Source organism: Telmatherina bonti (assembly GCF_933228915.1).
Source record: "Telmatherina bonti genome assembly, chromosome: 14".
Taxonomy (NCBI): domain Eukaryota; kingdom Metazoa; phylum Chordata; class Actinopteri; order Atheriniformes; family Telmatherinidae; genus Telmatherina; species Telmatherina bonti.
The window spans coordinates 13,170,822-13,188,509 of NC_136612.1; the positions used below are offsets into that span (position 1 = coordinate 13,170,822).

The window sequence follows — 17,688 nt, forward strand, 5'->3', positions numbered from 1 at the left end:
CTAAAAATTGCAGAGAGGAGATAAAGATAATCTTCATGACTTCTCACACATATGTCTACAGGCCTCTACACTACCTGAACTGGTGGTTTATGCACTCAGACACACACTACGGCTTTGTGTGGGAGGGTTAAATACATATTTTCACAAACATTACTGTAAGCAGTTCATCAGAAACATAAGAACACAAACTACATTGTTGTTGAAAGTCAGTGAGAGGGATTGTGGGTGGCTAAATTGTTGTTTTTCCTAAATTGTGTAATTAACCAGTGGGACGTATGCTGTCTTTGTGCCAGAAGGGGAGATATTATCCCTCTTTATCCTCCAAAAATCATCCTCGGCACTTAACAAATGGATTCCACTTAAATCGATGTGTTTATGTTTCGAAAACAGATGTGGCACCAGCAGATCTACAATCTGAGGGACAATTATGTGGGTGGTGAGACTATTTACTGGAAATATATTAAAAATGACTGTTTTCATGATGGTAACTTTGAACAGTAAAAGATGCACGAGGCTTTTATTGTTATCATTTTATTTGTTTTATCATTTTTAATGATTTATATTCAGTTGTCATTTTATTACATGTATAATTGTGTTGAAAACTGCATGTTTTTAATCTTACCTTTTCAAACTGTGTCCTTCATTCATTGCTCTTGCTGACAAAAAGAAAAAAGCTAATATGACATGGTAATCCTCTTAGGTTGCATAAATCTAAACCTCCAGTGTGAAATGTTAAAATATATCTAAAATGTTTTGTTTTTGTTTTTTCACCTGTGCATTTATTTATATATCTATTTATTGTACTTAAACCTGACTAAACAGCTATTGATAGCAAAATCAAAATAAAACCAATACAACACCATTTCTGTATGATAAACAAAATTCCCACATAGGCCTTGAATCACAATGTAAAAACTGACACGTGAAACTGCCTCTGAACTCTTTTTAAATGGTGTTGAGCTATAATGCTTCAAATATAATAGACTTCTTTTAATGCTGTTATTTGATCATATTAATCAAATTTGGGGTGGTGGGGAATCGCATCCATCATTCAGCCTTGACTGCGATCAAACAATTATTTAAATAAATAGGTTGTATCTATGCATTTGCACTTGCAAGGTCATATATTTAGAACTTGATCATCCTTGTTTAAATTTTCAATGATATCCATATAAATAGAGCATAATTCTGCCAAATTATAGGAATAACAACAAATAAAGCCAGAAATCTTGATGTCATTCAGAGTCCAAGTAACCAAATCCACCTTTTTACCACCTGAAAGATACATCTGGTTAAGGAGACCAATGGCTTGATTAAGAAAAACATATTAAGGCATTTGTTTTCAGGCTGTTTCTCCTGTGCCCAAACAAAAAAACATCTGGACAGACTTTTACGTTGACATCTTGCACATTATATCCAGTAAATCAGATCTACTGGTGCCATACGAGCCACCAAAACCTCGAACATCATCTGCATAAAGTTGCTTTTCCATTCAGAGTGTTAAAACCAAACAGAGAATATGCATTTAGTTTATATGCTCAAAATACCTGGAACAAACTACGAGGCTGATAATGATGATGCTGACATTCCCAATTACGTAAATTTGCTTCACAAACAACTCTCTGTGTCTGGCTGTTTCTCTTGGTTATGTAAAGCAGATCGGGTTGTCTTATGTATGAAATGTGCTCTAAATAATTGTGCCTTGCCTTGAATTAAAAGCAGTGTTTGATGTGTTCTTTACGGCTACTTTAGGAACATGGCATCTCCAGCATTATTATTGTAGATAAAAGCTGCTCTTTCTACGTTTATGACTTAACAAGAGTTTTTGTTTCTATCTTTATAAGGACGCTGCTTTTAACCTACAGAAAACTGAAAATCTAACACGCATAACCTCTGATCTTTTCTCATACGGAGGAAAAAGTAAAAAAGTGAGAGCTATCGAGTTATTATCCGAGAAGGCTGAGGCTTAGGCATTATATCTGTAAAATCCTCACCTTGAATTAAGAAGTATAAAGTTGCATGAAATGTAAATATTCAAGCTAAGCTCTTAAGTAAAGCACTTGAGTAAACGTACTTCGCTTTCATCACTGCATCCACCCTGCAGTGCAAGCATACTCCCAGTCACTCACCCCACAAGCACTCAGATGAAGAAGAGAGCATGCACGCCATCTTCACAAATACGTAGAAACATCTACAGAGGCCCATACAGAGAGTGGAATTATACATACACCCAGCCACCATCTTTTTTCCACACAGTCCATTTCTCTCTGTCAGTGCATGAAGGTGATGTAACAGTTCCCTGTAAATAAACCCAACATTAATCACACTCACTTAAAGAGGTAGAAATTGTTTTTTTTTCTTGTTTCAATGTTGGTTTTCCATTGACACATCAAAGAATTTGCCCCTTTCCATTTTGGTCACTGTGTTGTCCACCTCACACATCATTAAAAAAACACGGCGAATTTCCAAAACGCACTAAAACGGGGGCATTCATTAGCTCCTGGAGATACAAGAAACTGCCACTGGGAACCTGTCCTGTGCTCTGACCTTCATGGTCTGAGGTGACAGGTAACAGCTCATACTGGTTAAAGTGACTCTGCTGTGGGAGTTCACTGGAAACCCTCCTGGTATTAAGAAAGACCTAAAGGTCTGATGAGTCTCCCCATGTGGCAGATTGAAGAACGGTTTATGTTTCTGGGAGAAATAGCGTGTTTCTACTCGGAAAGGCCAGGAAGACAGGTGTGGAGTGTTTATTTAGGAGAACTCCCGCCACACCTGTTGCGACACTCCTCTAACTCTTTACAGCCTACACATAAACAAGAATGTGTGCACAGATACTTGCAATATCTATTTATCACAGCTTAAACATAGCACTGATCTGAGATCTGTCCTGTTCAGGGGATAGCTGGGCTGATTTATGCTATCGCAGGAAATCCAACTGCTTAGGAAATGCCTGACTCGTGGTATGTGTGATAAATGTGCACTTTGCTGCGTGTGTAAAGCAACAATTATTTCTCTGTCCCAGAGATTTACTAATGTGTACAGAGCTGGCACACTTTCATACTTAGAATTTCAACATGCACCACAGAGGCAGTCGCACAAAACGACTCAAAATTTGTGAATTTACTGTTTAATTCTTATTCCTTTATCTACACAGATGCAAGATTCTTCATCTGTACATCAGGAACTACATCTTCATTTGTGTTCTTATTTCTTACTCAGTTTCATTTGGTTTAAAAGGCCTTGAAGGAGAAAAGAGAGTGGTGCTAATCCACAGACCGCTATGCAACGCAGTTTCAGACTTATCTAATACAAGGTTTTTCAAAGTCACTGGACTTTGTACTTCTCCTCCTATTTGCAATGTTTTGTCTCACCTATGAATCATGCCAGTGAGTATATGTACTGTACATTAATAATGTACATATCATCTGAAAGCTGCTGCTAAATAAGATACTGACTCACAATTTACAACTATAACACTTTCATTCTATTACCTTATGGTGAGAATACATTTAAAAATCCAATTTAATTAAAGTAATGATTGATTTCCTCATGTTCCTTTTTCACTTTTGTGTTTTGTGCCAGTTCTGTAAAACGTTAGCATGCTAGCATTGCTAGCATTGCTATTATCATGCAATTAGCATTGCATTAGTAAAGTTAGAACTATTGCAAAACTTTGGACATGACAATTCTGTAAATGAAAAAGGTCTATAAACCTCTAAGTTGCTGTCAAAGAGAACGTCTGGTTTTATTTAAGACGCAAATAGATAGATAGATAGATAGATAGATAGATAGATAGATAGATAGATAGATAGATAGATAGATAGATAGATAGATAGATAGATAGATAGATAGATAGATAGATAGATAGATAGATAGATAGATAGGTAGATAGATAGATAGAAACAAAGCAAACTTGAATTGTACTGAATATATGTTTGTTTTGTGTTACAAGATGTACCGCGTTCAAAAGCAGTAATTGGATTTATGGCTGAGAAATTCTGTTTTGAATATGCGTTTTCAGCCAGCCTGGATCCTCCACATAGCAGATTAGAAGAACTCCTTGACTACTCGAAGAGTAGGATTTCAAAGCTAATTTGTGTGCTGTGAGGAACCAACAAAATAACCACCTGGCAAAAGTTATGAACTGAAGTGCGCGGGATGCTAACAGATGTAGCAGGTGCTACCCACTAGCCCCCGCTAGCTAGCCCTTTTCTGCGCGATAGCTAACCTCTGTGTCGCTCGTTCTTGCTTTTCATTTCATTGTGAGCAGAGTGTGTGTGGGAAAGGTTAGTGTATTCATGGATCTATTTACTGAATGAGGAAAAATGTGCACAGTTATATCGAAGTCATTTTAGAGCTGTAAGAGGGCTTATTCCTTTTCTTTGCTATATTGTGCTGCAGCATTGCCAGCTCTGATTGAAATATGATGTCCTAGTGCAAGCTGTTTGGCAAAGAGAAAGCCATCTGATCTGTTAATACTTATACGTCATATGTATTAGCCTGTCTGTGTAAATCTATCACTGCAATGCCAAATACAGGATACAGAGTGCACAGACTGTTCCAAAACACAAGAAAAAGGGATGAAAAACAAGCAATAAGGGACTTCAGAAGAGTGCCAGTAAGAAAGGATGAAAAGAGGGGGGCAAACTAGAAATTTCAGTCCCAAAGTTATTTTTAAACTAAGAACAGGAACTCTACTGTTGACTTCCCAAACACTGAAACATAGATTGGTATAAGAAGTAGAGCTGGGAAAGGGAGGCAGGGGGGTTATACACTCATACCCACACACCTCATACAGTTGTCAGGTATGTGATCCCAAACATGTGTGCACGTCCATCTGTTGGCGTTCCTCTTAACACAGCATTTGCTGTACATCAATGTCTCAAAAACCACACTCTCCTCAGTTTGAGTGGCTGCATATTCATCTTCTTGCAAACACAGGGCATCACTTTGCGTTTGTGCCTTCGAAAACTGGTAATGTGTCCATTTGAAATCCGTTTGTACAAATTTTTTTTTTCTTTTTTACCTTGACCACATATGTGGAAATATCAGCATATCACATTTGGCATTATTGACTATAATCAAGACATGGTATACATAAGGAAGAGACAGAATTCACAATTAAAGACCAGCGATAAGAAAAAGAGGAGTCATAACATGCACAATATAGCAGACTACCCAAAGAACGTGAGGAAATTGATAAATCAATTTCAAACAACATAAATTAAACATCAGACTTCTTGATACAGACTGGTGGTAACCAACAGGCTTAATGTTTCCCAACCAGAGTGATGTTATGAACTAAAGATGCTTAGAGCAAGGAGCAAGGATAAAATAAACATACAAAGACTGTAGGGTGCGCTCTGTGTACATAAAGCTCACACACCCTTCCATTGAAGTGGGCTTTGTTGTGAAACCTCAGCTTCATCAATGGCTTTTGTATTCCCAACTGCAGACTTGTGCAGCCAGGACACATGGAAGGTGTGTAGGAAAAGAGCCTGCAGAGCAGAACGATCAGGTGCAACCATTTACAGCCTTCCTAAGAAGTCGTTAACAGAGTATCCTCTTCTTCAGCCCTGGTCATCTCCAACAAGGTCGACCGTTGCACGCTATCCAGGCCTCCTGATGGGGTCAAACGAAACTGGGTCACCTGTGGATATGTATCTTAGCAATGGTGCTCGCTAACCACCAAAGGTAGGGTCGCGCCCTCCTTTTCTGGACACCCCCACCCCCTCGCTTTTGCATCTTCTCCCTCCTCTCACCTCTGAGGTTTCACAGAGAGCGCCCTTGTTCTTGACCTGTCCTCCTTTCCACTGGGACCCCTCAAAAATCCCAGATATCCCTGTAATTTCCGGTGCAATGTTTATTTGGCGGTAGGAGTCGTCGGGGGAGCAAAAAAAAGGCCTCACTCACAAACAGCTTGGGCTGCATAAAAGAGTAAACATATGAAGGAGGGACGGTGAGAAGGACTGAGGCTTATGTGTTCTGGTTCTGACACACAGATCCCACCTCAGCAGGGACACAGAGCACTACTCTGTTCAGGCCCCAACAGCCAGAGTCTGATAAACATCCCTCACCCACCTCTCCACCTCAGCTCAACAGACAGCGCCCTCTGCTGGAAAGATGGAGACATGCCATGGAAGGAGAGCTTCGATTGGAACAAACAAATGGAAGGAGAAACATCTTGTATCTTCTATCTAAGATGTTTGAAACATTTCACTGATCCTTGTGGCAAATTTAATCTAAGAATTTTAAAAAAGATTTCAAATGCTTGTGTTTGAAAATGGAAATAATCATGTGAGAACATATACAGCATCAGAGGTCTCCTTTTTTATTTTCAGGTACAGGTAGGATGTGGATAGTTTGGGTAGGAACAGCGTGAGGGAGGGGGAAGTTTTCGGGAATCATCTGAGGCACATGTAAGAAAGACTCTGTCTGATAGATGGGAGGCAGGAAATGGGGCCGTCTGTCTCTCCTGTGTCCTGGTGCCCTGTCTTAATATCCCTGACCCCTCATCCTGCTGCATCAGGATGCAACAGCCGTTGCTAATTTTTTGCGTTGACATCTTGAATGTCCAGGCTTTGGAACCACTCACAGAGCCTGGCATCGTCCTCCTTCTCAGTGATCGGTGGCGCTACATACTCATATTTCGTTGCACAGTTCACCTTATTGCTCCTTTTCCTCTTTTTGAATGCAGGATCTTTTGGTGTCTGAAACAGAGTCACCAGTCGGGTCAGCTTCCCTCTGGATTTCCAGTTCGGTGTTGCAGACTCACTGAGATGAGAGGCCAGTTCTCTATCCTGTTTCGTTTCAGGGTATTTTGGCATTAGACACCATACATCTGTGGAAACCTTTGACCTACGCAAAGCTGACTTGTGTAAATCCACTTCAGCTACCAGAACATTTAATGCTGTGACATCCTCTGAAAGTGTATCACTGTGCTCCAATGAACACATCTCTGTATTAACATGGTTTCCTGTCTGTAAGTGTGTAAAACTGTGTGTATCCAAGACTTCATTGGGGTGTGTATTCACAGGAAGCACAGCTCTGGACCAGCAAAAGAAGTGGCAGAGCCGTTAGTGTGGGGGCAGGCTGGAAAAGACTCCAGGAAGGCCAATGCTGCGAAACAGTGGTGGAGGTTTGAGAGCAGAAGAGTGACGCAAAAGTCTAGCTCGCTTGTTAGTACGTTTATCCATCCTGCTCAAAGTATCCTAAAGTTGTGGCAATGGAGGTTGAAAGAAAAGTTGAAACGTTTCAGCTTTAAAAGAGCAAAGTAGTCCAATGCTTCATCCTCAGAGGAGGATGCTTATGGTTTGCTTTACAAATCACCATGCCGCTAAGCAAAAACAAGTAAAAAAAATTTAAAGTTTTTCCTCTGTGTGCTGACATTCATCATCTGCTCTCAGATGATGTCTGTCTGAACCTGACTTCCTACCCTACCCAAGGCTGCCTTAATGCACGGGCTTACCTGGGCTGGAGCCCAGAGGCCCACAGAGTTTAGGGGCCTGTCAATTTTGGGTCAAAATTACATAAAAAGTCCAATTGTTATTTAACTTATAAGTTAATTAACAGCTTCTACACATTTGAGAGTGCTGATTGATCCAATCGAACCATGCCAAATCCCACCCACCATGTGAAAGCCCCTGTGCCAACTCAAAATGCATCCTAGCTCTTTGACATGAATGCGCAATTACGCATAACAGTCACGCGAGCACAACTAAAGCCGGATCGGTTATGTTCCCAATCCCAAAGAAAAACTTTTTGGTTTCAGTTAATGACTGCCGAGTATGTAGATACCTAAAACTGTCACCACCCAGCGACACACAACATTCAGGACTTGGACAGCACATCTGGGGATCCCATCTGCGACATGCAATACCTGCTATCTACAGATATGTGTGACTCCTCTCCACACCATCATAAATTCCTCCAAAAGTTCCAAAATGCTCCATAAGTCATTTGTTTTGATGATTGTTTCCTCGTTCATCCCAAAAATATTTACACAAGGGTGAAGAACGCATTCTCTGCATGCCTTTGTTTTGCTTCGATGTCTCCTTCTGGTGACAATAATCACAGCCATGTGCGCAATAATGCATACAGACTGTCTGCACGTCCTTTTAAAACGTGTTAAATATAGACGCAGTCTCTCTCAGGTTTGATAGATCACATTGCGGGTGTTAGATTAATATACTTACAACAAGAAGTCTCCTCAAGCTGAACTTGTGTTGGTTTTGTAAGAACCAAAGTTTCTGCAATAAGAACAACTGGAATTTCGGATCCTGGGCCCCCGAATGATATTGAGGGGTTCAGGCTTCCAGATTAACTGATGAAGCTTCTTTAAAGTTTAGCGTCTGAATAGATGGAAACTCAAAGAGTGGTACCAAAGGTTTATGTCTCCAAACTTTCTTACCTTGTTTGGTTTTCTTCTAATCTCCTTCAAGTTGTCCTTTGATCTTACTATTTTCCACAGCTTTACTCGTCTGCTTTGTGTTTGTAAGGAGTTCAATGGGGATTTCTGAGCCTGCTCCCCCAAACGTTATTTTCTGGGGATTCTCTAGGTATTCAGATTTCTTTCAAACCTCTGTGTCGTCTCTCTGAACCTCTTCTTTGGGATGTTCAGATGTTTGTTTGACACCCTGATGAAGGGGCGGGTTTGCATTTGCACAAAGTCCTGTGGGGATTTCGGATTCTGGGCCTCTAAATGTTATTGGTTGGTTCTTATGAATATTATTCATAATTATAACAATATTAATCATATCAATATGAATAATAATGATAATAATAGTAGTCAGCTGTACAGTGGCATAGTGGTTAGCATTGTGGACATACAACAAGAAGGTCACTGGTTCAATCCTTGGCTCAAACAGTGGCCTTTCTGTCTGGAGTTTGCATGTTCTCCCTGTGTATGTGTGGGTTCTCTCTGGGTACTCTGGCTTCCTCCCACCATCCAAAGACAAGTGCCCCATGACTTGATGGAGGCCCAAAGAGATGTACAAACTATATAGGAAAATCATTAAACTTTATTTAAAAATAATACCTACTTTTTTCAAAGGTTGTAATAAAATATAGCGGTAATTTAAACTGATAAACCTTTTATATTAAAATAACCTAGTTAGATGTATGCACTGTGATTTAACCCTTTATAGGGCACTCAGTGAAATACCTTGAAATTAGAAAGTTTAACCTAAAATTGTCCTTCTGGTATGAACCAAGACCTCCATTCTGTTGTTACATTAACAAAAAAAATAGTTTCATGTTGAATATGACAAGAAACAAAGTGATCAAAAATAGTCACTTGCCCCACAAAGGGTTAAACACAGCCCTAGATCTTTATTATTCCCATGAAAAGCTTTTCTTTTTTTTCTTTTTTTTTCAAATTGAAGCAATTGAAGCAAAAACAAAAATCTAAAATTTGCAATCCAGTGATGGGGTCTATGCCATTGTCTTTCATAGGACCCAAAATTCCTGGCGGCGCCCCTGTTCATCATGTTGGGTGAAGTTCCGAACTCGGCCATGTGGTGGCGCCACTCGCGGCGCACAGACGACAAAAAGCAGGACTGTCCCTTTCTATTATCGACGGAACTAAAACGGAAGCACTTCATTGGTCCGTGAGGCCAAGTTCACCAAGAACTAAACAACCAAGGTAAGCTATTAAAATGCTAAATATTGTTTTAATAAACATGTGATGCTCCTGACATGAAAATATGCTTGAAAACAGCTCGGTAAGGGTAACGGTCAGTGTCACAACGTGGGGGGAGACGTTGCCGGTGAGGTTAAGAGAAGGAGGACGAAGAGGGCAAAGTCACACGTAACGTAGATTAATGGAGGAAGCAAACAGCCGGCAGATCCCTTAGTAAACAACAGGAGTGTAAGGAAACACTGCGGACAAAGTTGCTGGGAAAAGGGAGGAGTGTGTATTAAAGGATACAGTCGTGAAGGCAGAAGCCTGGTTGTGTTTCATCTCGTGTTGTAACAGCAGAGCAACATGGCTGTGTGAAGACAAACATCCTGATAGTGAAGTTAAACCTACCTGTTAACTTGACTTCTCACTCCGGATTTAAGAGATTTTACTGTTTTCTGAGGTGAAAAGTAGATTTAGCTTTACAAAACTTGCGTACTTTTATAAGTCACTGTTTGTTTTATTTATTTAATTTTTCGTTAATTATGGTATTAGCAGATTTGACATTTAATTCAAGCTTTTTTAATATATATTTATTGCCAAACCAATAAAAAAAAAAGACCGATGCAAACATTTATTTATGTTTTATTAATGATAGTAAGGAAATATATAATATAAAAGACTCTCCCATAGTGGTGTAGTTTAACAAAGATCAGCAAATAAATACTAGGGGTGGGAAAATCAAAATCTGGATTATTTGCTTTACAATTTTTAAAATCGATTTTTTTTTTTTTTTTTTTTTTTTTTTTTTTTTGGTTAAAAAAAAATCGATTTTCTTTCTCAAATGAATAAAAAATAATACATTATAAAAAATGTTGTCATTTTTATGTTTTTTTATTGATCTTTTTACTTATCTTTTTGGGCATTATAGCAGCAGAATGATGGTATGGCTACTGTGTTGTTTTTTCCTCAATGAAATCAAGTATAATGACGAGTAAAAAAAAAAGTTTTAGACTTTTTTTTTTTTTTTTTTTTAAACAATCAGCAATATTAAAGAATTGTGAGAATCGCAATTTAAATTGAATCGGCACCCAAAAAGATCGGAATCGAATCGGGACTAAAGCATATCGTAAGCATAAGTACTATCAGTTATGTTTAGAAAGTGTTGTGATATTTTACTGCCAAAACACTGGTTTTCTATGAATAATAGCCCCCTTTTTTATTTTTTTTATTTTATTTTTTTTTAATGATGGTCTTAATATGGGATTTCTCTCTTTTCAGCTCCATTTTAATACTTTTTATTCGGATTATCTTTTGTTTTGTTTGTTTTTCACAAATAAACTTATTTGTATTAGAAAAGATCTATGAGTTTAAAGGTGCAACATGGAAGGAAATCAAAGATTCAATTCCATGTTGCACCTTTATTAATATAGTGTCAAATCACAGTAATGTCATCTCAAGACGCTTTACAGACAGGGAAAAAAACATAATGAAAGCCAATTCATAATAGCCTTTATAAGGAAACCAACAGATTGAGTTGGAAGCTCCAACTCAATCTCCCATCCTGAGCAAGCACACTGGTGACAGTGGGAAGGAAAAAAACGATCCTTGACAGAAAAGTCTAATATAATACTATTGGTATGATACTTTATTAAAATCACTGCTATGTTGTTGTTCTCCTTAAATGATCACCGTACAAGACATGGGTTTAGAACAGAGGTGTTCAGCTCTCAGACACGCCTGAGTTAATGAGTCATTGTGCAGAATGTCATAGGTTGTTGGAGCCATTTAGTTTGAGTCAGGTGTGTTTAAGCAGGAATGCATGGGAAACCTGCGGCCAATGATGGCCAAATCCACACAAATGTGTGGATTTGGCCATCGGTTGCCACTATACATGTATTAGTGAGTCCTGTTTGGTGTTCAGCATTTTCTGACCGCCTGCTGTCAATCAGTTGTGATCATTAGCCTACCCTTTAGCTCAGTGATCATCAATCCTGGTCCTCGAGGGCCGGTGTCCTGCAGGTTTTCCAAATGTTAGAGCTGCAACACGCCTGATTCTAATCAGTGGGTATTAAGCAGACGTGAGCAGAGCTTGTCTGAGTCCGAGTCGGATATTTTCCAGTTGGGACACTTGGAAAACCTGCAGGACACCGGCCCTCGAGGACCAGGATTAAGGATCCTGCTTTAGGTGATCTACATAAGTTTTCCAGGCATTTATGTCCCATCCAGGCGTTTTATGATCCAGCTGCAAAATGCTGTTCATTCTGAGACGATATGGTAAATCTACAATGAGGGATCCATGATAACATGATTATTTATCACATTTGCATTTCCGTATCACTAAGAGACCTCTTGTTTTTACCAGAAAGTTATTGTGAAAGCACTTTGTGTCAAACTTTCAACCAATCACTGAGCTTTAATTGATTGTAATTTTCAGTAGGAGCAGCCTGAAGATTATAGTTATATATCAGTCTGAAAACAACAGAAATGACGGCTGTTTGTGACTGGAATAGAAACGCTGGAATAGAGACACTTTTGGCACTAAACTGAGCTTAGTTGGGGATGATTTTTGTAAGGATAGATAGTAAATAGTAGCATAAGTAACTGGAAGTAGCTAAAAATACATGGAGGGAAAAGTTTAAATATGTAAATTTTCTGTTCTGGTTGTTTAAATTTTTTTAAGACTTGAGAGTAATGATGTGCAGATGAGAGAAGGTTTGTGGTTCTGTGTGTTAACTACTGTAAGTAATACATTCTGTTTGTTGTTTTGTTTTGTTTGTTTTTTTTTAGGGTTTTTTGCCTTTATGCTGCTATGTCTTATTATGTCTTATTTAATTTGACATCATTTTAACACTTATAATTTGACAACTGAGGCTGTCCTGGAAACAAATGCTGACTTTGCTTTTAAAGGTTTGATCTTCTACATGCATTTCACTTAAGAAAACAAAACAAACCAACAACAAAAAACAAGAACTGAGGACTAATTCAACAGAAATGCCTCTGGGTTTTCAGGGTTTAATGTAAGATTTAAAGTGGATTTTACCACCTAGTTGTTATAATGTTTGCCAGATGTTTGATTTCTTTTAGATTTCCTCCACAGCCTTGCACTCATGGAAGATTGTAGTTCACCCTTGTGTGTGCTTCATATGAAACCATGTCAGTCAGAGAGGAGAAATCCACCCACTTCTGCATACACAGAATGGCTGTAAACATGCCTGCCTTACATAAGCATCCTCTCTGACAGTACCAGCATTGTGCAGTCCTTCACCTTTCACCCAACAGGCCCCACATATCAATGCATTAAATATAATCAACTTTTAATTTGTGTTTGTGTATTTTTTGGACAGATGGCTCACAGGTTGCTAGTACGTAGAATCTGGATGTTCTCTGTGAAAGACATCCGCCGCCTGCCGTCATCCACCGCCGCCATCGCCTCTTCGTCTTTTTCCACCTCCCTGCAGTCCGCTCCAAGCCGGGTGTCCATCCTGTCCCCGTCACGTACTCTGCCTCGAGTCCTTCCTCACACCCCCCGCCGGGACGTCTCCTTCAACGTTCAGGACAGCGAGGACTTCACAGAGAGGGTCATCAACAGTGAGCTGCCAGTGTTAGTGGACTTCCATGCACAGTGAGTACTGCACACGGCCTTGATTTACAGCTACTCGGTTTCCTTTTAAAAGATTAAAACTCTTATTTACAGTCGGTTTTACCATTAAAGTTCTCCACTTACGCAGATGACCATCAGGCTCAAACTCTCAAGCCATATCGCTACAGGAAAATAAAAAAAAAAAGAAAAGCCAGAAAGACATTTTGACGTGTCATATTCAGAGGTTGAGCTAAATTTAACCAATATAAAAGCTCCAGTCTCCCACAGCAATAACCCAGGACTCACATTTCAACCTTTACAAATCCTCCTGAGGTCCACAGTGGGGATTTTTTTTCTTTTTTTTTTCTCTGACCTACTTTTATGTTTTAATAAGTTTGCATTCCTGCTGAACTGAAGGAGTTTATTGGTGAAGGCCTCGTATAATACAGTCAGTGAAATGTGTTGTAGACATGATGTACCGCCGTTATGTAATGTTCTTAGTAAACAATACTTGGAAATGTGTGGACTCGGTTTTCCTTAATGCGCCAAATGTGCACTTAAGATTCTGTCTGAGAAGAAACATGATAAAGTTTACATGACTTTGATTCATTGAATTTACTGATAAACATGAATATTATTAAAAATGCAGCTGGTTACTGTTGTCCTTTTATAGAAGAAACAAGTCTGTTACCAAAACGATTGGGACCTCGTTAAAAATGTGAATTAAAAACACAATCCGTTGTTGAACCATTTCTCTTCATTTAAAATGTTAAAAACAACATGCTTGTGATGTATTTTGGGCTATTAGAGGACCAGTAGTCAAAAGTGCCTGTTGCCTTGTGGGTCATCCTCCCATGTTGTTATGTTAGCCGCTAGCTGTACTGCAAGAAGTTATGTGCAGCGTTAAAAAAACATTTTACGTTAAGTGTTGCTCCGGGGTCTCATTGTTTAGTAACGTAAAGCAGTAAAATATAAAACAATGCTCACTTTGAATTTTATGTCAGCAATGTGCATCTAAAAAATAATTCAACAACTTAAATAAAAAATTAAAGAATTTGGTGATTCCAATTATTCTAATTATCCTCTATTTATATATATATATATATATATATCTATAATGTAAGCATGTAGATTCCTTGTCACAGAATTCACCAAAAACCGCGTCATCCTCCTTTATTTAGGAATATTGTGTCAGTTTTTCCACTTTACATTTAGAGCACGGGTGTCAGTTCGTGACGGGCGGTATCCAGCGGGTTTTTGTTGTTTCCCTGCTCCAACATATCTAATTCAAATCAAATGGATCCAACACCTATTTATTCATTTTAGTCAAGTGAGTTGGAGCATGGAGACAACAAATCTGCAGGATACTGGCCATCAAGGACTGGAGCTTGACAACTTGCCAAGTCAGTAGTAGTAGTAGTAGTAGTAGTAGTAGTAGTAGTAGAAGTGGTATAGTACAAAGTCCAGTTTGCACAGCAGCTGCCAACATCTGTATGAGGGTGAAACATTAACTTTTTCCATCCATGTTCGGTCACCTGTAACATGACGCAACTGTTAGTTGAAAGTTTCATCAGTGGGAACATAAAGCCTGAATGCACATGCCAAGTTCCTCTTAGGATGGAAGAGTAGGTACACCTCCATGTTTTCTTTCCATAAACATGTTAAACAACTCTAACACCTCTCATAAAACCTATCAATTGGGCAAGAAGAATTTAGACATTAACAGACCACTGTTTATTGGTTTATACCCACCCCAAGACAGTTAGCGGCTCACACTGTCGTGCTGCCTGGATCTGATGCCCATCCTCTTGATTTAAAAAAAATCTCAAATCTGATTGGTTATCTCAGGCTCGTGCACATCTGAAACTGGTACAACACCATCCATAGGTTGCATTAGGTTGTAAAATCCATGACCAGCATCAGTAATGGCATCGTTACCATCAACATCATAACGCAATGTTGACTAGAGACCTTTCTCTTCGCTCAGTGTTTCTCAATCCTGGTCCTCAAGTACCACTGCCCTGCACATCTTCCTACTCCAACACACCTGATTGACATTAATGAGCCTCCTCACCAATTCCTCGCCAGCCTGCTAACAGGACACTTTTTTTTTAATTTAGGTGTGTTAAAGTGCCTCTAAAACATGCAGGGCAGTGAAATTTGAGATACACTTTGTAAGCCAAGGGTCCTCAAGGCCCACAGTCCTGCAGGTTTTCCATGTATTCCTGCTCCAACACACTTTGCTCAAACTAATTACTCATTCTGCAGAACTTCATTGGCTGTTGGATCCATTACCTGTGAGCCCTGGTGTAAGCTGTTGTACCCTCGTTTAAAAATGGTGGGAAAAAAGGCTGTTTAAAGTCTGCAGTTGGTGTGAAATGGTATTATAACTCAACTGGAATGACACTGACTCCAGCTGTGTTGTGGTTTTAGGTGGTGTGGTCCCTGCAAGATCCTTGGCCCAAGGTTGGAGAAGGCTGTTGCGAAACAGAAAGGCCGCGTCGCCATGGCAAAAGTTGACATTGACGATCACACAGACTTGGCTATCGAATATGGGGTGAGACATACTGAAAGTATTTTTCCCCACTACTTCACACATTTTCTGTCTGAACTGATTTGATTGAAACTCGATGACTTTGTCTCCAGGTGTCTGCTGTTCCAACGGTTATCGCCATGCGAGGAGGCGACATCGTCGACCATTTTGTGGGAATTAAAGATGATGAAGAGCTGGACTCATTTGTCAGCAAAGTCATTGGACAATAAACCACTCTCCTCTGCCCCGTCACACACTACCATCACGGTGTCGTCATGGATTCTGGCATGCTATGCAGCCATTTTTGAGCCCATTCAGCAACCACCAACAAAGTCTTGCCACAGTCCCAGCTGGCAAACTCTCAACTGCTCACACCCATCCCTAGACACACTGCTTCAGCTGCGCTCTGCTTCTTCTGTCTTTCTCTTTCTTTTTGTCTAGCGATGGGTGTGAGCCATTGCCGTTTTTAATTTGTGCTGTGCTCCACGTTGCAGCGGTTCCATGTTTTTCTTTAATAACGTGACAGCTGTGAATCTTTTTGTACGTATACGGCTGCTCAGATGTTGTGTAACAGTTTGCTGTAAAAGTCTGTAGAATGAGAAAATAAACATGTACTGTATAACATGAGGGAAGAATGTGCATAGTTTTAGCAGTGGAGATGATTTGATGCAAAAGCTGACGTACTATATGAACTGTGAGATCATCACATGTACTTCCAGCTTGTGTCCACATGAGGGTGGCGGTTGTCCAACATCGCAAAGCCACAAGGTCATTTTTACACCAATATGCCTAATGATATGAGAACAGAAGATGTTTGCCTGTGTGCGTGTGTGTTTGTGTGCTTCACTGTGCCCTGATTGTGAAACTGAAGTCAAGCGGGAATCGCAAACATGAGTTTGATGCAGTTTGTTACTGAAATGAACTCAATGTACCAGAAACATGACCAAGTGAAGTAATAAAGGAGTCAAGATGTTCTGTATTTGAATAGCTTTTTGTTTGTGGTTTAGATCTTGGAGATTTATTTCCCCTGAAGACATTAATGAGATGGTTGAGTCATGTACTTTGTATGCTTTAGCTGTTTCTAAAGCATTAAAACGGTTGGGGGAAAAAAAACCAGTATTTTTCTGACTTTTAGTTATAAAATTGTAGCAGTTGTCTGCTCTTCAGTTACATGCAAAAGTTTGAACATCCCCCAAATCCCTCTTCCTGAACAATTCATCAGTAGCGGTCTAAGACGATTAAACATGGTATGGCTACAGGGTGGGGAAAAACTGTATCATACTAAAGAGAACTACTTTTTTCCTCTCTACAACACACACACATCCAATAATGCTGCCGTTACATCAGAGAGGCATTGGAAACAAAACCTCTAATAATCTGGATCACCAAGTGGAAATATTTGCACCAAGTTAAATGGAATATTAATTCAGCTGTTTGTTTGGGGGTGTAGTATGTGTACTTTGATGTGGTTTTAGATGGATTTATAGATTCTTCCTTTAGTACTTGTGCTTCATTGTCTGGTGGCAGTAGTTGGCCGTAGCCTTATGTGACTAGCTCCTTGTTGATAGCATTTGGTTTTACTAATAGTAAAAATGGGGTCTCTTTATGCCCAATCTGTGTATACTCAGGAATCCCTACCATTCTGTTCATTATTATATCTTCTTAAACAAAATCAGACAGATTGAGATATATATTTATCCACATTTCCCTCCTTTAGCTTCTGTAACAACTAGCAGCCTTGCTCGCCTTCTGTTTAGCTTAGTCAGCACTAAGTAATTTGGATATTGAAGTACCCTTTGAGCATCTTTATAGTCTGTTTTTAACTCCTATGTGAAAATCATTATTCATTTAGTTGTTTTTTTTAAATACACACTCAAAGCTTAATATAGCAATGTTTTCCAACAGTATCTTAAAATCTAATCTTAATCTAGTGTTAGCATGTAACTATAT

The 17,688-nt window shown here is 39.3% G+C and overlaps 1 protein-coding gene across 1 annotated transcript; it reads left to right on the top strand.

Annotated features, from left to right (window-relative positions):
• Window positions 1-9,527: 9,527 nt before the first annotated feature.
• On the top strand, window positions 9,528-16,711 carry txn2 (thioredoxin 2). The gene is made up of 4 exons (XM_079253625.1): window positions 9,528-9,646; window positions 12,970-13,247; window positions 15,639-15,762; window positions 15,852-16,711. Exons 2-4 carry the CDS (start codon window positions 12,970-12,972, stop codon window positions 15,966-15,968), a joined length of 519 nt encoding a protein of 172 aa, XP_079109751.1. The 5' UTR covers window positions 9,528-9,646; the 3' UTR covers window positions 15,969-16,711.
• Window positions 16,712-17,688: the final 977 nt, after the last annotated feature.